Source organism: Rhea americana, unplaced genomic scaffold (assembly GCF_003343005.1).
Source record: "Rhea americana isolate MKP2758 unplaced genomic scaffold, rheAme1 scaffold_26, whole genome shotgun sequence".
Classification (NCBI taxonomy): Eukaryota; Metazoa; Chordata; class Aves; order Rheiformes; family Rheidae; genus Rhea; species Rhea americana.
This window is the reverse complement of record NW_028186379.1, coordinates 2,979,217-3,003,279: the sequence shown is the minus strand read 5'-3', so window position 1 is coordinate 3,003,279 and position 24,063 is coordinate 2,979,217. Positions and strand designations below refer to the sequence as shown.

Genomic DNA, 24,063 nt, shown 5'->3' with positions numbered 1-24,063 from the left:
GGGTTTAAGCTGTCCATGGCCTCCAGTAAAACATTTTACCACACTTCTTATTATATCTGGAAACCATTTTCCATTGACTAGATTATTGATCATAGAGCAGAATGTTCTTGAAAGGGGTCTGCACAGAGGGTAAAATCCACCGTTCATTAACAACAAACTGTAGTAGGAAATAAAAGAGGTGTAAGGTTTTGGTTATTGTTTATACAGTTGTTCTAAATTGCTAAAAGTCACAAAATAAATATCACTCGAATGTGAAAGCACATTGAAATACAGAATTGTAACTTACTTCCTTAAAGAAATCATATGAATGGAAATTCAGTTATTTCCATTGCAGTAATTTTTTAAAATATTACGTTTATAAAATTTATTAAAAAGTTTTTTCATGTTTTCTGGATGGTACCTGAATATTATAATATCTATTATTGTCTTTTGTAAATAACACATTTTAATATTTTTCCATTCAAGTGAAAATCTCTGAAGTTCGGAGCACTGGTTACAGTTTGAAAGGTCCCAATAAAAGACAGCTCTCAGACTGATGCCAATTTTACATCTGTTATTCTTTGATATTTACTTACTCATCTTCAAAAGACTTTATAGTATTCATATAAACGTAACCGAGCAGATCACTTTTAAAAATATCAACAACTGTCCAGTGTTGAATGCTATTAAACCTTAGCCCAACCTTYCTGTACTGCGTAGAAGTATGTAGTTCAAAAGCGAGTAAACAACTTTACGTTACCATGAAGTTAAAACCAAGCAGATTTACCCTACCAGGACTGATGCTTGCACTGTTTAAGCACTTCTGATCTAAGACATCATCCGTTATTAATTAGTGCTTCGCTTTCATCTGGTCTATTTGAATTAGTGTCCTCATTAGCTGTCAGTTCATCCRCTGCCACCTCCAGGGGCCAGGAGCACGGCTCCGCTCCAGCATCCYGGCTAGCAGGCGGCTGACGGATTTTGTGGACAAGACCTGGGCAGCGGAGCTCTTCTGGGAGCTCTAAATGCCCCTTCAAAATTTCCCTGCTTTTTCCCTCTGTGCAACAGGAATATAGTTCCCTGAAGCAACAACTGGTGCAATAATTCATCTGGCTTCTTTTCACACTTGCAAAGGCTCTTGCTGAACACAACAGTCTTCTATTGTAAAATTATACACTTTAGTATTCCAAGGAATATTACGATCACACTATTTCTGCCCTCACAACCCTCATATCCAAGAGGGCATCACTTTTCACAMGGAGACAAAAGCATTACCTAGCAGCAGCAGCATCCAGTGGGGTCAGTGTTCTCCTGCTGGTATGGCCAAGGATGCCCAACAGGTTGAACGCCTTCTGGCAGTGAACCCTAGCATGAGCTCACAGTCATTAATACTTTGTGCTGGCACTGCAATTTCCTAAATTCTGCTTCAACAAATGTGCTCCTGCATAGTTAAAAATATGGGGAAAGGGAAAAAAAACACTAATGCCAAATTCTTTTAATTAATATTGTGTTTTGCAACAGTGTTTTTTGTTCTACCCGTATTTTTGGCTATTGATTAAGGAGAACTATACCTCACTGAAGTATCAGAAAAGCAGCAAAGTATATATATTGACACCAAAATGATATAAAAAGGCTTGCTGTAACTGTTTGCCTATCTCTAGAATACATTGGTATTTTGGTGGTGAATATTTCCAGAGGTAGAATACCTCCCCGCTTCTTGTTCTGCCCTGTTTCTGTTTCAGGAAACTCATGCTGACGTGAACCATGTTTTCTCCCATCTGCTGCCACTACTGAATAAATGAAAAATGACAGAATTATACTTCCAGTAGCTTTGAAAGTTAACAACCTTACGCCTGTTGCCATATGGCTTCTCCAAACATTTTTTCCTGATGAATATCAGCTACTAGTACCAGGCTTATTTCAATTGCCTTCATACTGTGAATGAGTTAAAATGCACTGTACGAATACAATTCGAGTAAGCTTAGAAGAACAGCAGCTCGTTTTGCCTCCTTCTTTGAATCGACATAAAGGCAAGATAATGTGCTAATTATCATTCATTATTTAGCAACAGAAGCCTTCTGTTTGTCAACTGCGCACTGCTATGAAAGGCAAACAGTCTAACAAACGCYGCACTTCCTTGAGCCTTTTTCTTATTTTTTGCATTTATAGTTCTCGTCTTTGCAAACAGGCACTGTATCTTTATCCCCAGTTTCATGGGGACCGGGAAGAAAAAAGAAAAAAGAAAAAAGAGGAGGAGCACTTTTAAAATAAATTAAAGGTGATAAACAATTATATAACAATGAAGCACGAAAGACTGGATTTCAATTTTGATTACACCATAGTAAATCACCTATAACTTTTTCAGCAGTCCTAGAAATAAATATACCTGTAATTGTGCTAGAGTAGAATTTCTGCAAAATAAGTCATATTAAACAGAATTATACATATTTTCTAAGTCACAAAAAATGTAAATATGGTAAAATTTATTTAGCAAGAAATATATTAAATGGGCTAGAAATGGCTAGAATTTTTTAAGCCTTCTGCAGCTCTCAGAAGACCCTCTCTGCTTGACCCAGAGGCATCACTACAACTCAGTTTCCTCATCAGAATAAAAGGCTGGGCTGCGGCCCAACTTGGTGGAAATTGCCCCCCTCCCAACAATTAACAGTCTCACTTCACAGCCGACTAAACTTAGCAATTTTATCCTCCGTTTTATTAAAAGGTGTTGTCAAAAGCTCTTCTCTTTCCCTTTGCGTGTAAAGGCTGCGGTTGCACAGGCTGGGCTCAGGCACAGCGCAGAGCGGCGGGATGCTACCCTTCCTCCYGGACTGCAGTGCTGCTTCCCCACCATGCGCAGCTCCAAGCCTAATCTTTTATTTCTCGTTCTGTAATAGGCTGCTGCTCATTATCATAATTGGAACTCGCAGAAGATAAGATTAGAGAAGGCTAATCAGTATGGGTGTACTGTATCTGCAAACATAAACCAGGCAGCGCTGCAGCCTCATTAAGTGCTCTGCTAGCTCAGATCCTACAGCCTTTACTCACATTGTTCATAGCTCCCTCATAAGCACGATTATCACAGGGCACATCCAAATTGTGAGACCCACGAATCCTTCTCTGGGCGTGTATTCTGACTCCATACTGGCGTGAGACCTCATTACACGTCASCCCCGCAAGTTTGCCCTGGAAAGAAACCCGCACGGGCAGGGAGGGAGCTGTACCTCAGCCCACCGGCAAAGCCCCTCTGCTTAGTGACACACCTTCAGAGCAGCACGTGAGCAAGGGCTTCTTCCGCACAASCAAGATCTGCACACACTACTACACCAGGTTGTTATTTTATATTACATTCTACCTTCCACTTTCCGTAAAAAAGTCAAGTTAAAATTGCCAGAAAAAGTGCTATTTGCCATTTCAGTGTGAAAGCCAAAGCCACTTTCGTGTAAAATGCAGGGAGATAAAAGGCAAAACCAGGAGGTCATTACACGAACGCTCCAATACACTACCTTCAGAGTAACCTATGCCTTTAACATGGCAGAAGCTACTGACCGTAATGACAAAAGCTAACGGAGCAATTATGATCCAGCAAAACCTTTCTCTTTGAACCTATGGTTATTATTTAAAATAACAAAATGAAATACAATTAAAATATGATTTTTAACATAAAAAATGCTAACTCAGGGGACTGTGTATAATAAATCAAAACAACCTATGTCACTATTTTAAAATCAATAAATATTTCTTTTCTTTTCTAAGCAAACTTGTCAAGAGAATCTGATTGCAGACTCGATTAGACTGAGGTTATAGTGTTGCCACTGATTCGCAAGTGTGACTATTACTACTAACATGGCAGATTTAACTTCAGAACTCTAATATTGAAAATTACAAGGAAATGTGCATATAAAAAGTTATTTGTTTTTAAGATCACATCTGAATTAGACTAAGTCTTAGACAGAGAGACACCTGTGCATTCCTTTTAGCATAAGGCAAAAACTCTGTGTGTGTGTGAACTTGTCCTGTGACTGTAAGTTTTGTATGTGAAAACTGTGTTTACTGAGTCCAGAAGTCAAWACAAACAACTCTTACCAAGGAAATGGAGCAGAAGGTAAAAGTAACCTCCTAGCTATTTCCTTTTTGGCACTTAACATGGATACACTGCAATGCAGATAATCAGCTGTTACATAATGGAGCTGTAGAGGACAAACAATGAGAATAATAACTGATACAGGAACATTCACCTCCATTTTTTACATCTTTTTATACGCAGCTGACTTGTTAAGAAGTATTCAATGACTTGAAAAAAGACCCGCTGCCCCCCCCAACACTGTTTAAAACTCTGACTTAATTACCTRTGTGTGGAGCATAAGCCTGCACTAACAAAAGCAGTGAGAGCAGGACAGTAGTCAGAGAGAAACTTCTAAGCACAGCTCTATATGCAGCAGCRTTCCCGGGCTTCTGGTGGGAATCTGAGTGCTTACAAGGCAAGTGACCACTTACCAAAACACAAGCTATGCTTCTGATTACACCCTGCTTTTTTGAAGGAGAAGTGTGAACTGGTGTATTTCTGTGTGATGTCTGGACATGCTAAAGGAAGTCTTCAAAAATATAGGACTAATTCCGTCAATGGCATGTTGGAGTTATTTGTATCTTACCTGATGTCCTGGGATGAACTGTTGCTTTGCCATAACAGATCCCTTCAAGACATCACTCGTCCCCTTGTTCTGACTGTTGGAGCAGTAGTGATCATCTGCTATCGTGATTTGCTCATTTTCTTCAGCTTCCAGTTGGCTCTGGTTGAAACGCAGGGAACCTTTCAGAATATCTTTGATCTGTTGTTGAATGGGAAAGAATGTAAGTTAGGAACTTGCAGCAATTCTAAATTTTCTGAAGSTTAGTGCAGAATGATTTCATACACCATTTTCCCATAGTAATTGCTTCRAATTGCTTTGCATCAGTGAAATGTGATTGTATCAGATTCAGGAAAACAAATATCCAAGAAAGTTAAAAAGAATGAAACTGCTAAGATTCTTCCCCACATCACACTTTGAGATGTAACATGTCACATTGCTCCTGATAAAATGTATTTCAAAGCTCATTCTCATTTTAAGTATATAGTACTTTTTTCTTACATAGAATGATATTCAAGTGTCATTACATTTACATAATGTGGTCAGAAACATGTAGTGCATGCTTAGTATGTACACTTTGCATTAATAAAAATGATGATGTGGTTAATGCCCAGAACTTGGAATTACACCGCCTCAGTTCTAYTTTGATATTGCCACAACTTCTCAGGAAGAAAATGTGCAAGTCCTTCRAACTCCTTACAGCTGAGTTTTACTTTCTAAATAAAAGTACTATGCAATGCTTGATACATTAATATTTTTAAAACAGCTACAACAGAAGTCAAAACAGTAGTATAACAAAAAGAATAAAAAAGGAAGAAAAAAAGAAAAAGGATTAATAGCACTGTGGGATACAAGAAGGTTAAGTAAGTTAATCAATAGCTATACCTGCTTCAAACCAGCCAGGGAAACCAGAATTTCATCTTCTTTTTCCAAGTGTTCTTGTAATATAACTTCCTGAATATTTCCTGCAAAAAAAGAGAAACTTCCTGAATAATCTCTAMTGTACTGCCAACTTAGCGTTGACTTATGTTCTCAGAGCCAAATCCTGCGACTTGCAAATGCATTTTCACATACCGACCTAGATGGTGACAACTTCACTAGCTGAGGAGGGTTAGGCTAGCCAAAGCCTGTCAATGCTGCCAAGACTCCTACAATAACGTTATGCTGCTGCTGGGCTTCTGTTGCCTGAATGCACCAATGGACTCTCGTTCCAATGGTCCCTAGAAGACGATGTGGCCTCTGTGGCTCATAGAGTTGCACGCATGTTTGATTCTGCGAATGCTCTGGAAGCTTTCAAGAACATTTACAGGAATTTGCTGAGCTCTCAGGATGGGTTAAGGTAGGGGCACAGTAATTTCAGCTCAGATCCTACGGCCACTGCAGACGCTCTTGTTCTACATAACAAGCCTGAAAGTGGCGATCCCTATCTGATCCTTTYATATTAAGCAAAAGACCCAGAGCAGAGCAAAACCTCATATCCAACAGAAAGTGTAGTACAGTACTGACACTTCAGAAGATCCCTGTCTTCCCTATCTACAGAGCTGTCCTGCAAGACTGCACTTCAGCACACTGGTGTATGGTGCTTGCTGGGGGCAGGGCTGGAGGCTGGCTAACATCTTAGAGATAAAGCTGTGACACACCATGTCCTGAAAATCYCAGGCAATGCTGTAGGCCAAACCAGTCCATAGCTCAGACACTTCCACAGACTCTTTAAGCCATGGCAGATCCTTCCCCAGGCTCCTAACTCTTCCCTTCCTCCTCAGCTCTTTGAGAAGCAGCAGTGATTTTGATTTACAGATTTACAGACTGAGAAGGCATCTATCAACTGAAGGTGAAAGGAGAATCTTCTGTGCCACTCCTGCCTTACTTGCATAGTGCTCAGTACAAATCCTTCAGTAACACTCACTTGGGAACAGTGCTTTGCTGGTCTGAATCACAGTATTTCAGGTGCTTAACAACTAGAGCTTTGTATCGTTAATCCAAACATGCATTGCTTGTTTGTTTTAACCACATCCTACATGTTGAGGGACCAAACCAGTGAAAAGACAAAAACATTGTTACAGATTATGCTGACAAGGATGAATATGATGCTGCTGACAACTTTGACACAACACCAGGTTTCAAGGAAAAATATTGAGCAATTTGGCTTAAGTTTTGTGTTTACAGAATAAATACTGAAAGTATGAGATGAAGGAGGCTGGACAAGGGGAAGATAGATTATGAGGAGAAATGCAGATTTAAAACTTACATATAGAGACAGAAGTTTGAAATTGTGTGTGGGAAAGAAAATCTGCAGCTGATAAAAATAAAAAACAGAAAGGGAAAGAAGGGATAGGATCCAAGACTAAAGAGAGGATCTAATACTAAAGAGATTAGAGACACAAAAGGCAATAGTAGATGCGAGAGAGTTCAAGCAAAAAGATGTGATCAAGGTCAAGGGGAAGGGTGGGGGTATGCTAACTCAGCTTTCTGTTAGTAGCCTATCTAAATAAGGAGATACAAGTTTACATTATTTAGCATTCGTACCATAAAACAGCAGCAATATCCTGCAGCAATGAGGTCAAACACAGTACACTTGAACAATATCAAGTACAAATCTTAAGAGACAAGTTACATCATAAAGACACTGCATTATGAAGGCTTTAGATAATGTAAAACTTTATCTTTTTGCAAATATGTAACATCATGAATTGACAGAAAGTATAATTAATTCACCATTTTATTTATTGTTTTTACAGTACATCTAGTCTCTCAATTTGCTAAATAAAAGATAATAGCATTTTCTGGCAAGTATTAAAATGTGTTACTTACAAAACTACTACTTTAAATCTTGACTTCCACTTTTAACAAGCAGTGCATAATTTTCTACTTCTTTTAAAAGGTTCAGAACTTTGAACATCAGAAGTCCAAAGTCCAAGTCCTTCTGGGCAGGCAAACAATGTTTAATCACAGCCCAAGTCACTGAATTCAACTGTCTCTTTCATTTCTCAGCATTAAAACAATTGCTACAGTGTTTGATCCCCACATGTATTAAAAACATGCATTATAAACTCAGGTGTGCATAGTGACTAAGCAAATGGAGCAAGAAAATAATTCAAAACATACCTCGAATCTATGAAAGACCAAAAGTTGGAAAATTTAAATATCAGGGAAAAAAGAGAAAACAAAAGCTGAAAGTCATTCTATATGACGTGGAAATAATCTACTATTATTTCCCTTCTTCATAGGGGTTTTTAAGGCAGTATTTCAAAAGAATGAAGAAGAAAACATTATTTCTATATAAAAGAGCTGTAACTCTGTTTGAAAAGCCAATGTATTTAGAAATGTCTAGCAACTTATAAATAGAACTATGATGGCTGGGCAGCAGTAAATATTAGTAAAAACGTTCATATCATCACAGATTTACTTTAGCAAGATTAATAAAGGATTTTAACACTAGTCCCAGGGGAAAAAAAGACTGAAAGAGAAAAGGCTGGAAATACAGTAAGATTTTCTAATCATGAATGAACTCAGCTCATTTTCTAAAGTTATTCCTTGAATTTACAGTTTGTTTTAAAGTGCAGCATGGCACATCTTGGATATGTTTATTGGTTTTAATCAGTTAAAATGATTAAAATGTATTTTGAAAAAAAATTACTCAGTTTGCTCTAAAGCACTATTTTGGATTCAAGGAACTTATTTCGTTTTAACACAGAAGTATGTGCCAGGATGCAAATCACTACAATCAGCCACTTCTCCCCCTAAGTATGTAACAGGGGAGATGTAAGGTCACAGACTGCAATTTCTTTCAGTAGTATAAAGAAAGAGAATGAAAAGTTTCCCTACGGATTTTCTCAATGGATTTTTCTTCTCCTAAGTGTGCCCTTGAARTGTAAATGGCTTCTGATCTACTACCCGCTTGAACGCAGAATTTATTATGTACCAAATAAGCGGCAAGTATGGAGCCCAAATTTATCAGCGCTCACTCTCCTTTCCCCCCAGCTAACGAGTAGAGAGGAATAAAAAATTTTGCCTTAGAAGAAAGGATAGGGGGGATCTGCTTTTGGAGGAGTGCCTCCGCCGCTGGCACGTCCTCCTGCTGGGACCACCCGTGACGACGCGTTTGGGCTGGAAGCAGAGGCAGGAGGAAGAGGAGGGTGGGCGAGTGACTCGGCACGCACCTCCGCAGCCGCGTTTCGGGGCCTCTGAGCCTCGTCCCTCTCCTGAGGACACCTCGCAGGGCAGCGAGATTTAACACCGCGATGAACAAGCTCTCCAGTGCAGACAAAAGCCTTTTCCTTTAACGTTACTCTCTCAGAGCTCAAAAAGTACTTTTATAGCTGAAAACACTTAAAAAATACTAACTCTGTTAGGAGTTAGGAGTGCTAAAGAAGTAATATGTTTGATACAATGCTGCACAGCTGAACAACTTTCATATTAAGCAAATGGAGTTGTAWCACTTATTATTCTTCCTTCACAAGAGATGTTACTATGTCTTCTAATAAAGTTATGTATATCAACAAACTGGCCATATATTGATTTTTTCCCTAGTGTTTTCCTTATCTGACTGTCTATAATAAATCCTCTGTATTAATGAATACTTTTTCATAAAACAATGAACAACTTTTTGAAAAAAATAATGCAGATATCAACTAGGAACTGAGAACACCTTTCTAACTGTAAAACAAACACTGACRTGATAGGTCAAAAAATGGATTATAGGGCTTTTAGTCTATTCAAAACCCAACTCACTCTGATTCTATGCTARAATATCAATTTGACTGAGATAGCTGTTTTCATTCAAAATTCCATTTCAGTATCACTGAATTCAACCAGTTTTGACCAGCTTTGGTTGTTTTTTCTTTTAGTAAAATTTCATTTAGCTGATGCTAAATGCTTTCCCGAGATTTCTGTTTCAGTGAAGTTCATCCCAGAGGAAGACAAAGGCTGAATTTTGCATCCCATCCCCTGATCGTCGGAGCACCGCTGTGAGATGCAGGAGATCCCAGACACCCATGTTACCTGATTCTGGATTTGTTCCACCATAATACAAAAACATATCGAAGTTTCACAAAACGAACTGTCAAACCCTGGTTGGATTGCTCAGAAATACCAGAGCCATACAAGCAGTTACTCTTTTCAGAAGTCAGCTACATTATCCACTACTGAGGCTGCCCTCAACGAGGACACATAAGCTAATGGACGTATTTTAAATAATTGGTTAAAATCAAGTTTGAATACTCATTGTCAAATAMGTAGATTCCTTTATGTTTGACAGATATTGGACCAATTAATCAAATAACTATTTCCTGATTAATACTGTGATAGATGGCCTGGATGTAATTTAAAGCCAATTGGAGTTACAGAGGAATAATATGCAAGTGATTGATTGCATTTTTGTTCTTCTTTTCTACAAAACATAGAAAACCAGGTATCATGCAGTGATTTGGGTAGCAACAGGCTAGACGAAATAGCTGACGAATTAAGACGAAATMTATTTTTCATTTCCTACTCTTACACTTATCTAAAATTGTAAATAACGCCACACAGAAATTCACCGTAGAAAATCCAGATTTCTATTTCCTCTCCCTAACTTAATTTCTAAAATTTAAACTCTTGAAGAAATTCCATCATTCTCCATTCAAAGATGAAAGAGCAGAATTAGCCACRGCAGTTCCTAGCAGTAAAATCAGGGAAGGCTTATGCTCTTTGATGACCCAACTGCTACACATTGCATGATGATGTGCATAGTCACTGCTGACTTCCCCAGTGAGGGAAAATGGCTGTAAAAAATATTAGATTTAGAGGTCACATTTCCTCTCTGAGTGTGGAAAAAGTGGTATGCTCAGCCTAATTAKTTTCGTTGCCTACTAAATCAAATAACATCGACTGAAAATTTAGCAGGCGTTCAACACAGACTCTGCCCCCCCCCCCCCCCAAAAAAAAAAAAAAAAAAAAAAATCCAGAACTGTGCTAAACGAAGACAGGCAGTGGCACTAATGGGAAAACTAGTCTGTGGTAGACAAGGTCTTCTCAGGCATCTCTTCATGTCTGTACACGTGGAAGAAACTTTAGAATAACTTTTAATGTCCTTGTTCTCTTCTGTTTGTTAGCTCCCCACTGCCTTTTTGAAGCACATCTATCTCCTACTGATTTCCATTTTAACCTGGTGGATGGGGTCTTTCCAGGAAGATGACACTTGCTGAGAGAGGCTAACTTAAAGTAGCTGCAAGCTTTACTGTGACTGCTGCCCTCGCAGTGCTAGCTCCCGATCAATGATTTGTACACAACCAACAGTGCTASAATCATGCTAAAACTACTTTTTTTTTCCATCCTTGCCTACCATTACTGAAAACACTGTTCCRAGTGAGCAAGTAAAAGTACATTCTTATTACCAAGGTGGTCAGCAGTAAGGAGAGATGACCTGTATTACTTCAGGTTTGTATCTTTTCAAAAGTGGAGAGCAAAAAACAAAAAAAAGAAAAAGAAAAAAAGTTCCCACAGATATCAACTCCTTTCTTTTAGGCTACACAGCTACATAGTTACACATTCCAAACCTTTTGTCTGATCCTTTTTATGAAAGCAGTGTTTACAGAAAATAGTTCCATTTCCTCTATAGTGTACTAGTGATAGGAAGATTTCTTTTTTTTTTCTTAATGTTAGAAAACAGGAACACATGGATGGGGAATTTAACTCTGTTAATCAAATCTCCTCAATAAAATTTTCACAATAAAAATGGCTCATTTCTACTAGAACTAGATTGGATTTTGAGTGGGAAAACATGCTCTCCACTCACACTTTTTTCCACCATGAAAAATATAAATGATAGGAGTTATATTTCCTTCTTAAACTAAAGAGGAGATGATTTTCGTGCTGAGGAAGGCAATACCAGTAAGTAGTCTGGATTTCACTTACCTGTGTCACCGTGCATGTCATCTTTTATTATGACATTAATGCAACCATGCATTATACTGAGAGCATCATTTAATAATGTTTGAATGTTAAACAATTTAAAGATCAAATTTAAAAATGTGAAGTATTAAATCCTTTGTGAAGTATTACATTCTTTAAAAAACACTCATTTTAATTTAAGTTGTGTATTTATASAGTATATACTTCTGATTCACATTTAGGTGTTGTGTAAAGCACCAACACTTTACCAATATTTAATGTGCAGTAATACTTGTGACATCAATTATTCTGCTACAGAAAAATACGGAAGTCACCRATTATCAACTCACAGCAACGAACAGAATCAAATGTACAGAAAATGAGGTCCATCCTTTGCTTAAAGGCAGGATCCATTTTAACTAGGAACTATAATCGACACATTAAAAGCAAACCATGCTTAACATGTACCTTATGTCTCCATCAGTGCCAAGATTCACTGGGAAAAGGGTGTATTCCCAGGCATCCTGTGCCTATAAAGGGTATATCGAAGAGCAAGGGCACCACTCCTCCCATGGCAGGTGATGGGGCATGTTCTTCCTACACGGAGATAGGTTTTTTTTTTGGTCCTGATGATGATGATGAAGAATGTACTACTTCACATTCCYTTACATGAATGTATAGTGCTGATTATAATTAAGGCAAATGGCATCCAYGTAGTAATTATCATTTTTCATGCAGTACATATTCCTTCACATACATTCTGTTTGCTAAAACTCTTTGCCCAACTCCTGCTAGCACCACCAGCCTCTGAGCACTTCCAAGCAATATTTTTTCTGAAAGCTCAAAAAAAGTCTGTTCTCCCTTGCCTTCTGCAGAATAGTTCTCTTCCTGTTGCTGCTTCTATTCCCTAGATGTAAAAAAACTACTCTGGCATGAAGTGACAAGCAAATGAGAATTTGTCTTGCATAAGTGCCAAACTTAACAGTCATAAGAAACAGCAACCTATCCTAAGGGAAAACTACTATTTCACTTCCTTACAATCTAAACATTTCCTTCATACTGCACTAGATTGTAGATACTACACCTTAAAATTGCTAGGGTGATGTAAAAGACAGTTATTGTAGATCATGTGSAGGTTTCTAAAATGTGAAGTTTTCTCCTTCTTGTACTGCTGAACTCACCAAAACTGTTTCTGATTTTACAAGCAGAATGATTTACTCAAATACYGTTATGGTAAATGTCACATAAAAATCTGGATAGACTGAGAGTTTTGAAACCAAACATCTACAAATGTCTGAAATGTCATTTATAGCACTTTTGTTTTAAAGGACATTTTCTATGATGCATGTCATGTATAGAATAAATGGCAGCAAATTGTGAAAGCCATTTTTAAAGCCTTCTACAAGATCACTTTCTCCATTAGAGAATTATGGTGTTATCTCAAACCTGTGTTAATAATATCTTTGGAATATATCATCATATGTTTTCCTTTAATTTATTACTGTTTAGATTTTTACTTATATTTGTACAAAAAATAGTGCTGTTATTATTAGCTTCCAATTTGCTGTCAAGCTATTTGCCTGTAGTGAGGACTTACTGAAAAACTCTGCATCCTAATTATTTCATTCCAGTTGACTTTAGTGTTTGACCTGTATGAAGGTGAAGTTTCTTCACCTACGTGAAGAAACTTGCCTGATATCCAAGCATTATGAATCTAGCTATTCATGTGTGTGAAGTAAGTACATCCCACTGCATCCACATTTTCCTCCGTAAACATTCTATTATCAGTGGTTATGGTCACATACTTTTATTCTTTGACAATTAAGGGTCACAGAATATACGCTCCAATGCTACAGTACATTAAAACCCTCATACAGATTTAAGGCACAGAAAGTTGCAAAAGTGCTCACTTGACTCAAAAGAACTYCTTCAATGAACTATTTGCAATGCATCAAAATTTCAGAAAATCTCTGCATTTTTATCAAATACATCAAAATTAAAATTATTTAAATATTTTACCTGAATAATTGATACTCAATAACCGTAACTGAATAACTTGCATTGGGGGGTGTGTGTTGATTTTAGTTTGTGCAAGTTTTGCCTAAGCAAACAGCAATATATTAAACCATTACTGGTTGAAATATTGCATGTAGAATTCTACTTTGCACTTCTTGGTTAAAAAATACTCATGCTTTCCTCTGCTTCGAAGCTACTGAAACTGTGTTGTCATTCAAAAAAAGAATGTTGCAACTTATTTCTGATTAAAATCAACAGAATACTCATGATTTAAATCTTGGATAGCTTCTGATTCTTCTAAGGCGAACTGAATGTAAATGAACACAATTAATACCAGCATAGGAGACAATACACACACGCAATATGCATTACCAACTCAATTATTGTGGCTGCTCCCTCACTGAGTAATATGTTTCTTACAGCTATACTAGCCTGGAAAAAAAGGCTAAAGCATCTAAATGCTAATAAAGACTCCTTTTTATTAGGAAGGAGTACTCAGTTTGAAACAAGCACTTTCAATTTTCAGGTAGCGTAAACAGGAAATTCTGGACCCTGATTAAAACTATAGGGATTTTTCTGTTCTCTATAGGGATAGTGGTTGCTATAGCAAAGAGATCTGCTTGAACTGCCATCTCCAGGAGGCAGGGAAGAAAGAGTGAAGGTGATTATAAACCTCATTCCAACTATTTTGTGTTTATTAACCCTGTGTATTCTATAACTTCCTTTCTTTTAAGTTTTTGAGTATGTTATTATTGACCCTTGGTTATTCCGTCACTTAAAAAAACTCAATTTGCTATTAACTATATTTTCTCTGTTCATCACAAACTTTTGTTTATAATCTTTTAGATCTATGCTTTTCTGTAACAGCAGAATACATTAGTGTCAAAGACGCTGTGAAGAAATGGGGCAGAACTCCTAAAATCAATGTTATGCTATTAGAAGCTTTTGCTCTTGAGAAGTGCAATGTCAGAAATGAATGACGAGTACAGTATATTCAGTATGAGTAGTTGTACTTTGAATTGTCTGTCTGGTAGAAGAAACTGCAATTCACACCATACATTGATTTATACTGAAAAAAAAAAAAAAGGAGTTATTGCAAGCTCCGAGACATGGTTGTATCACTTATTCAGAAATCCTTAGGATGGATTATTGACAGTGGTGCTGGATCTGTGCCAGGACTCTAGCTGAAAAGCAAATTAATTCAAGCTGTGTAGTGACAGCCCCACTAATGAAAATAATTAGAAATACATGTAAAAGGAAAGTTATTTTCCYTTGTTTGCCTTAATTTTATTTCCTGCACATTTCAGTGTCTTGTTCAGATTTGCTTCCTGTTCTGAGTCATGATGCTGCTCTGTTTAGAAGATGGGGACTTTTCAATGTCGCCTGGCCCATCTACCTACTGCAGCCCTCTTCAGCGAAAACAAGTCTTCTCTAGCACCATTCAGGTAGCTCTCTGTCATTCACCTGCTGTGTCTAGACCTATACTAGGAACTAAAATTTGTGCTCACTGTTTCAGTCTTAATACAYGTCTAACTCCTGGGATAAGTATTGCAAACTTTTACTGTGCAAACAGAGCTGTTGATGTGTAAACCAGATCCTCTCTTTTGTGTTATTTCACTGTGCTAGGACAATACATTAATCTACACTTTGTTTTGCTGCATTCTGAAAATGCCATTCAAATTAAGTGTTTAATTCTCCAATTGTAATTTTATGGAAAAAGACAAATTTTAAATTGCTCTTCCTGAACAACAAAGGAGAGAGAGAGTAAACRGGGTATTCAGTTATATATTGTGAATCATCTGTGTGAGATAACTATACCAGTTTATCTTATGATGCCGTTGGTTATAAAGTAGTTTATCTTATGATGCTGTTGGTTATAAAACCGTAAACATTGTTTTAAATTTAAAGCAGTGTCTTTTTTTTTTTTTTTTTTTTAAGTCTGCTTAAGAAATAAGATAAAGCACTACAGCTCACAGGAACTAATATATTTTGCTAGTCAGGCAAATTTATATTTCAAAATACAAGAAGTTACATAAGGCTTATCCATTTGACGGCACTTATTTGAACATGACGGGGGACAATAAAAGGCTACCTACTGTGAAGAGCGAAAGAAACATATCGCAGCCCTGCTCCCCTGGTTGGTTTTATACAACATGACTACATTGAGTTAAATCGAAGGCAGACCTTGAAGAAAATAAATAGGGAAACAACCAGGTTCAGCTATAAAAATACCAGAGATCTTTACGGAAATAATGAGGGAATTAACAATTTAGTCATGACAAAACCTAACTTCTATCAATGTTTTATTCCTCTAAATCTGAGATTGGAAGAGAAATCAATGCCTAGGAGGTACTGGGAAGGAAGAGGTGGACTGTCAGTGTCCAACAGCAGCAGGGAGATGTTCACTACAGCAATGGAAGGAAGCAGTAGGCTGATGGAAGTAAGCACTATGACAAGAATTTGCTAAAAATTGCAAGGGAAGATGTTAATTTAGGTAATGATGAGTTGTATAAGCTTTAATATTTTAATCTTCTTCTCTGCTTCATGAAGTCTACCAGGGTAAAAGGATTTATAGATGCCTACCACAGTTGAACTGTTGGGATTAACACAGTTGATGCAGAAAGAAATCTGCACTTTTGTTGTTCCTACATATATCTAAATAGAACATTCACAGAAGCAGGAGTCTGAAAACTATACAACAAATATTTGTTTCACTGACACCATTCTTGCATTTAATTTAATAAACTTGTTAATGATTTTTATTTAGATGGGATTTTCGTAGAATATTTTACATCTTTGTTATTAACCAAGGGAACAGCCCCTTGGACTCACAGAGCTGCATTGATGTGGCCTTTTTTACTTACAGCACCTCTAATTACACTGGGTTTATAAAGTATGGATTATATTATGTATGTCCCAAGCATAATGGAACTCATTTAGTGTACTTATTACCTCAGTGAATGATAAAGTATTTCATTTCAACCCAGGACAGCAGAATAATTTCTATTTCAGTTTATCCATACAAAAGTTTCATAACCTTTAATCTTGTCACATAAGACATAAAATAAGAATTCAGTACTGCACACATTTTACAGCTGTTGCATCCAGATCTATATTGGGCCCTTAAATAACCAGCAATTAAGCYGACTTCATCCTCTCCCCACCTCACCGCAAATGATCTTTATAATGAAATACATTCCTGTAATAATTCCACTGACTGTTAAAAGTGGAATGGATGATGTCTTATAAGCCTATCTAATTAAGCTTTTAAAGGTGCTATTTCATACAATCACTAAAATTACACTAGCAACTGTATCCTATAAGCTTCTGATCATGTATTTTTACATTTTTCCTTCCTTGCTCATTGCATTTGCAATAATCACAGTGAAAAGGTGACTCCGAACTATGCTGAATAAGTCTTCCAAATAGTGTTTGTCTGGGAGATGTCAGGCAACATAATGTGAATCTTACAAATGCCAGCATCGCTTGATGACCGTGGCAGGAAYGTGCCCTGTGATCTCATCCAAAGTGCTCTCTTTGAACAATAAATCATCTGGTTAGCCAAAACACTAGCTTTTATTTTTTGTCAGTGTGGTGCCATAACTTCCCAGTATTTTGTAAACATGTGCAGCGTCTACAGGCTACACACAGAAGTCCAGAGTTGGCATGCCGCTGCAGTGGCAGAATGCTGGTGGCACTCAGAAGAACTGGGGAAGAAACTTTCACCTTTTGTTTTTGCCCTCCATCATCCATATACTTGTGGAGGGGCAGAGAAGTACTTGAATACTGGTGAAGGAAAGAGTAGCATATGACACATACTAGAAGTCTTATTAGAAAATGCATTTTAAGGACAACCCAACCAGCTCTGCACAGGTAGCTCAGAGGATTCCTCTGAGCATGCTTTCCTCACCGSAGCCAGCATGCTTAAGCATAAAGTTACTAGATGTGGGTCAGAGCTTTCAAGATAATAAGTTATTTTAAAACCTGGATTTTGAGCAACATATTACAGAGATCTACCTGAATGTCTCTCTAGTAGCCAGCTCAAGATTGCTAGTGCTGCTATGGAGATGAAGTTAATAAAATCAGGCAGATTTAAACTTATTCTGTATAATTGGGTATCTTTGCACATTCTTCTAGGGTGTTGCACAGAACCAAGTGAGATAACTCTTCACAGAGCTGATTTGAGATCCTCAGGGCTTATTAGCTGAGGCTCTATGCTGTGAGAAAGTAGCTAAATCGCTTCTGCATCTCAGCTAGCTGTGGAGGCAACCTGTCTACATTTACATAGTGCCCCAAGCATGGAAAAGCTTAATATCTATACTTTCATAACCTGATAAATTGTGCATCACAAAAGGACAGTTTCTATATAAAGATCTACATATCCAAGTTTCCATGAACCCATATTTCTTTATATTGCCTCTAATGAAAATGACTTCCTGTACTACATGTCTAGTACTTTGGTAAACTTTTACTCATGGAGGTCTGAAACAAATGTCTCTGTTGGATACAAATAAAAGTTTCTTCAGTCTTAAGAATGTTGATGAGGGATTGGTTTCTGTCTCTTACAAACAGATGACATTTTAAAATTCAGCAGGCAGAGAGGAACCTCAGGAAGTTCAATCAAGGGAAGTGCAGAGAGGAATAACCCCATGCACCAGTACAGTCTGGGGGCTGACCTGCTGGAAAGCAGCTCTCTGGAAAAGGACCTGSGAGTTCTGGTGGACAACAYATTGATCATGAGTCAGCAATGTGYCCCTGTAACCAAGAAGGCTAATGGTATCCTGGGTTGCACTAGGAAGAGCACTGCCAGCAGGTTGAGGGAGGTGATCCTCCCCTTCTCCTCAGCTTTGGTGAGACCACACCTGGAGTACTGTGTCCAGTTCTGTGCTCTCCAATACAAGAGAGACATGGAGCTGCAGCAAGTCCAGCAAAACATTGCTAAGATGATTAAGGGATTGGAGCATTTCTCGTAYGAGGAAAGAGTGTGAGAGTGGGGACTCTTCAGTCTGCAGAAGAGGAGGTATCTTGTCAATGCATTTAAATATCTGAAGGATATTTAAAGGAGRGGAGGAGGGTGTAAAGAGGATGGGGCCAGACTCTTCTCAGTGGTGCCTAGCGATAGGATGAGAGGCAACAGGCAYAAACTGAAACATAGGAAGGTCCTCTGAACATGAGGAGAAAAACTATTTACTGTGAGGGTAACTGAGCACTAGAACAGGTTGCCCAGAGAGGTTGTGGAGTCTCCTGCTCCAGAAATACTCAAAGGCCACCTGGATAGGATCCTGGGCAATGCCACTGAGCATTAAGGTGCACTAACAGAAAAGTATCTTACAGAAAGAAAAATTTTGAAGAACATTTCCATATTACTAAAGGTACCACGGGCAATATGATTTCCTGGAAAAGGCCAGTGCATGTGAGAAAAAAACATTAAGAAAATGTATTTGTGATAGTTCTGTAACAGTAATAGCTATGGCAACTACAATTTTTCACCATCAGCTGAAGTAATGCTCTGAATATTCCGAACAAAGTTGCAGGACAGCTTACAAGATTGGATTCATCATTTTACTGATGGGAAAATTGAAAGCTATGACCAGTTTGTGAAAAAAGGTGGGTGGTAACAGAACTGCAATATACCTTCTCACCTGCCAGTTCTACATATAAAAGTTTAAACATTAGCCCTGGGAGGCATTAAAAGGCATTCTACCTTAGCAGACATCCTTCAGTGGTGAAGGGAGAGGGGGAGGAGAACTGAAGCTCATATAATGCACAGCCCTAAGGAGGAGACCAAGATCACACTTTCCTCCATTTTCATGAACAAAAACCTATTTTTAATTTCTACACATAGTGCTAAGTAGTAATATTCCTGAACCATCATTCATTTCCATGGTAACATCCCTTGATATTACCAGCAGTTAATTATGTCTTTGCTGTGCGGTACACTGTGTGGTTAATCTACGGAAGTAGATAAACATTTAATGAAAGTATTTTTGAACACATAAACAAAATAGAAACTGCTGTTCTACCCCTCTGGTCCTTCCTTATGTTCCATGAAAATAAAATGCAATATTAACAGATACTTGCTGAAAGCTATAGTAATAGAATATTTGTGGTAAACACACATGACATGATTATATGACAGAGAGGAAAATTCTGACTAAGATTTTATTTAAACAAAATTATTTTCTGAAAATATATCACATAAAAATATAACTCAGTTAATAGGATTTGATATAAACAGATTATAAATTACTATGGATCCAAAATGGAATAGCTGACTTAGTGGTTGCCTTTATCAATTCAGAACAATTTGAGCAGTTCTGATATGTGAAATCCTCTGTCATGAAGTAATTTTCCCTGACTGTCATAAGGATACTCTCTTGTAATAGAAAGAACCTGAAAAATTCTGATTTGTTTCACTGGAAATAGCAAAGAGAATATTCTATAATTGCTTGACATTCTAATTTATCGTACCAGTTATATAATGGCAAATGGTTGCAGGATATGCATTTTTTACAGGCGAGAATTAATACTATGTTTTGTTAAAAACTGAACTGCAAATATAATACAGGTCATGTGGGAAAAAGTACATTGATTGAATATTAAAGTCTGGAAAAAACCTTTAAAATGTCCATTTAAATTTAATTTTTAATAAAAATAACAAACTATCAAATTTTAAAGGTGAACCTTAAACAGAGTAAAAACTGATTTATTGATAGTTTTTAAAAGGTTGGTTAACTCTTGGTTAAAGGAATTAGCTCTGGGAGCACTCCTCAAGTTTTCAATATCCACATGTTATATCAATAATTTAGACAACTATTAAACCTGTGATTGTAAATTTTGCAGTTAGTGGCAGCAGATAATAGAGCACATTACAGAATAACCTGAATTATTCAGATAAAAAGTCAAATGACAACAAGTAAATTTTAATATAATTATATGCAAGTAACCCATACAGAAATAAAAGGAAACATTTCCAGATTATATCTACAGGATAAAATCCTCTGGTTAGAATGCTGTGATTCACAAAATTTTAAAGGTCGCAGTGGATTATCACTTCAACCTACTACTCTATAAAAAAGCAGCAATGTGATGCAKCATTAAAATATATATAAAAAGAGAAACATCATGTAAAAAGTAGAGATGACTTTCCCTTTGATAAATAACCACTTTGCTGAATTCATCGCTAGTACAGCATATAGCACATATATTTGCTTAAATCACTTCAAAAAGCATATGAAAACACTGAAGAGTTCAAAGGAAGACCACAAAAATAACCAGATCTAAAAGCAACCCATACAAAACAAATCTAAAATTGTGTTCCACCTAGTAAAGACAGCGCTGAGATATTATTTCATTGCTGTGAATAGGTAATTTATATGAGGATTTTCAACCTTGCTGCCAAGGATGTAACCAAAGACATAATCTGGGTGATAAAGTCGGCAAAGCCCAACCTTGCAGGGAGAAGTAATATCCTTGAAGTTAAGTGTTCCAGCAGGTTACAAGGGGAGCAGGAGAACTCACCATAATCTGTGGTCTCCAAAACGAAGTCCACTGCACTCATGAAGTCCACTCTCTCCACAAGAGACATCGGTGGTAAGAACCCGACTCTTTCTAACCTTTCCACTGAGCCAGAAATGCTCAGCATTTTGCTTTGGTGCCCTCTCCTGAAGCATGAACAGCACATGGAGGCTGGTGGTAATGACCAGGATTAACCTGACTGATCGATTCCAGGTTCACAGGAATTTGGCAGAGGTCATACTGGCAAGAATCTTAGTGGGTTTCTTTCTGCCTTCCTGTGGATCCTCTGCCAGGATAACGTGGGGCTATCTAACCTCCTCAATTTGCTACAAATGCAGGAGCTATGAAAGTTGGTGGTATCTCAGCCTCTCTTGTGCTCTCTTTACAGCACATAACTGTTAACCTCAATAGGATTTAAATGCATTAGTCTAACCCAAATTTCCAAAATGAATAGCCCATGATGTTGGGAAGATGTGCAGGGATGTTATCAAGAAGTACAGGAAGTCAGACTACAAGAAAATATAGCTGGAAGGTCCTGGGTGCCAAGATGTGGCAAGATGTGCTCAGTACTCACCTGCAGCCCAAGGCATACAGGAGAGGGTTTTCATCATCTCATCAGAGTAACATATAGCTCCACAAATCTCTTGGAGGCTACTGGTCCCAAAGGCTTTTGTTTCTAATATATTTGGGAGTACTGTTTAACACTTGGAGATTATTAAAGATCTTTTGCCTTCCCATGGATTCATCGCTGAAAACCAGACTACTTCAAGTATCTTTGATTTTCTTCTRCTCTCTAGTCTGCCGGGGAAATATTTATATATGTATTTGAACCGATATTTCTACTGAACACTTTCAGCTTTTTTTACTAAAGGAAAGAAACTCTTTTTTCTTCCAGATATGCTAGTTTTCCCCTCTCCTCCAGCATTTCAGTAGCTAATAATTTACCCCTTGTGCTTAATTACAGTCTCATTAGTTCTCATATATCCTCACAGAAGCATTGTAACACACCAAAACAAAGCTGTTAGGGTTAGACGTTTACAGTTGGCTTCTGAAGGCTGAGTTCAAACTTTCCAATAACATGTGATTTACAGCTTGTGCTAGGCTCATAACTGCGGCTATTAAAATTATATGGACACTCACACAAAGGAAAATGAAAAATCCAGGATAGTAGGACTTTCACATTTCATCTTTTGACCTGGCAGAGGTAGGTATCATATACTTGATTCTGCCCTCTGAAATATTCAACTTTAAATTATTTTGCTTAGACTATGATTTTACAGGCTACCAACAGATCTTAGTGTCCTGATTTCTCAATAATAGTGTTTTGCACAATGATATGTAACTAAAGTAACATTTTGACTTTGGTTCAACATAGTTAAAAATGGTGCATTTATCAAAGCATAGCTAAGTATATTTACACCTATCTTGAATTAATTGAAGCTCTTTGCTCACTTTCTCTGATTTGTCTTGGTAATATATAAATCAAATTATAGACTGGATTCTTTGCTGATCCCATTCCCAATCTACTGGCTCCTACCTTAATATATTTCTCCTAGTCTGACCAAAATACTACAAAGCAGTCAGCCTACAGTAACCTATTTTTATGCAATGAAGGTAATAAGCATAGATTGTATAGATGTTACACTTACTGCAAGTGTATGAATTTTATACTACCACGGAATGCATCAAGGATCATCCTGAGAGCACTCARCTGCAAATGAACTTATAAATTAGCTATGAGTTCTAGCATATCTCTTACAACRTAAGAAACATTAGGAACAGATAAAGGCCAGCCATCCAAAAATGCCTCTGCTTTTTTCTTAGTATAATCAGTGGCTAACAGACTCCCAAGTTGAAATGTATAACAGTATAAAGATACAGTGGTTTGCAGTACCTGCTACAACAATTGRGCATATTAAATCAAATTTTGTTGTGACTTACAAATTATACGTACTGCACTACACAAACATTTAGCTCTAGTACAAACACGGAAAGAGCCTTCATAAAGATTCGCAGGATAACACAGGGTACTGCACTTACCAAGATGTGTGTTCATCATCTTTGCACAATATTTGCACATGGCTTCCAAGTCGTTTAGTTGTCCTTGTAGAAATGAGATCTGGGCCTCCAATTCCTCCTCCTACAATTAAGAGGTAATTAATATTAAAATATAAAAAATYCTTTTAAAAATATAAGTAAAATTGGTAGGCTAAGTCTTGAAATGTTTAGAGTCAAAGAACTGTCTGTGTTCCTTGATACCTTGATCCAAGAAAGGTTAACAATTCCTATTTTTTTCACTGAATATGTACCTGTTTTGGCATGTGCAAACATAATAGTAAAACAGCAATGGCTGAAAAACTCAGCAAAAGAGAAAAACTCCTATTTTTGGCAGACTAATTTCYACAGGAATCCTTTTGAAATCCCAGAAAAAAATGCCTTTCTAATTTCAAGGCATATATTTAATGGGACTTAACCRCATACCTAAAAGATGCATTATCACCATATATTTTGGCATTTGATTTATGTAATAGACCGTGTTCTATCTGTATAAAAACCCCTGCACTTATCTGACAAGCTAACAGCAATTCCACAGAATTTTTATTTTAATATTTAGGTGAAAATTATTTTCATGTCATATACTGTAAAAGAGCTCTGAATTATCAAGTTATTTTTAATAAAGATGCATTAAGTGCATCTTAAAGTATGAAATTTCAAATGTATTATTTATTTTAAGGCCTAGAAGAAGTATCATTATCTAGGTGCATGATCTGCATATGCAGTAGAAATTGCCTCTCCTTGAACTTCCTTTTTTTTGTATGTTTATTTTAAATGCATCCAGTCTTGACTTTAAAGAGCTTACTGCAGAGAAAATTCAYCACACATTTAGAAGGGTTCCTGTAAAGCTGTGTCATGTACAGTACCACAGARTTTGTTTAAGAATGCAACTGAATTCAAGCAGACAATGGCAAAGTAATTTTCAGCTTGCTATTTTTCTCTATATTTAGTTTTACAGTAGGTAAAACTAAATTAGGTAGTTTTAATAGAGGTAAGTAAA

The 24,063-nt window shown here is 37.1% G+C and overlaps 1 protein-coding gene across 5 annotated transcripts in view; it reads right to left on the bottom strand.

Moving 5' to 3' along the window:
* Positions 1–24,063, bottom strand: part of TBC1D5 (TBC1 domain family member 5) — a 315,508-nt gene that overhangs the window by 4,461 nt on the left and 286,984 nt on the right. For all 5 annotated transcript variants that reach the window (XM_085307503.1, XM_085307502.1, XM_085307504.1 and 2 more), the window contains 3 exons: positions 23,049–23,148; positions 5,490–5,569; positions 4,629–4,805 (listed from right to left, as the gene is read on the bottom strand). In XM_085307503.1, the coding sequence (XP_085163629.1) occupies positions 4,629–4,805; positions 5,490–5,569; positions 23,049–23,148 (357 nt within the window). The remainder of the gene's footprint in view (positions 1–4,628; positions 4,806–5,489; positions 5,570–23,048; positions 23,149–24,063) is intronic.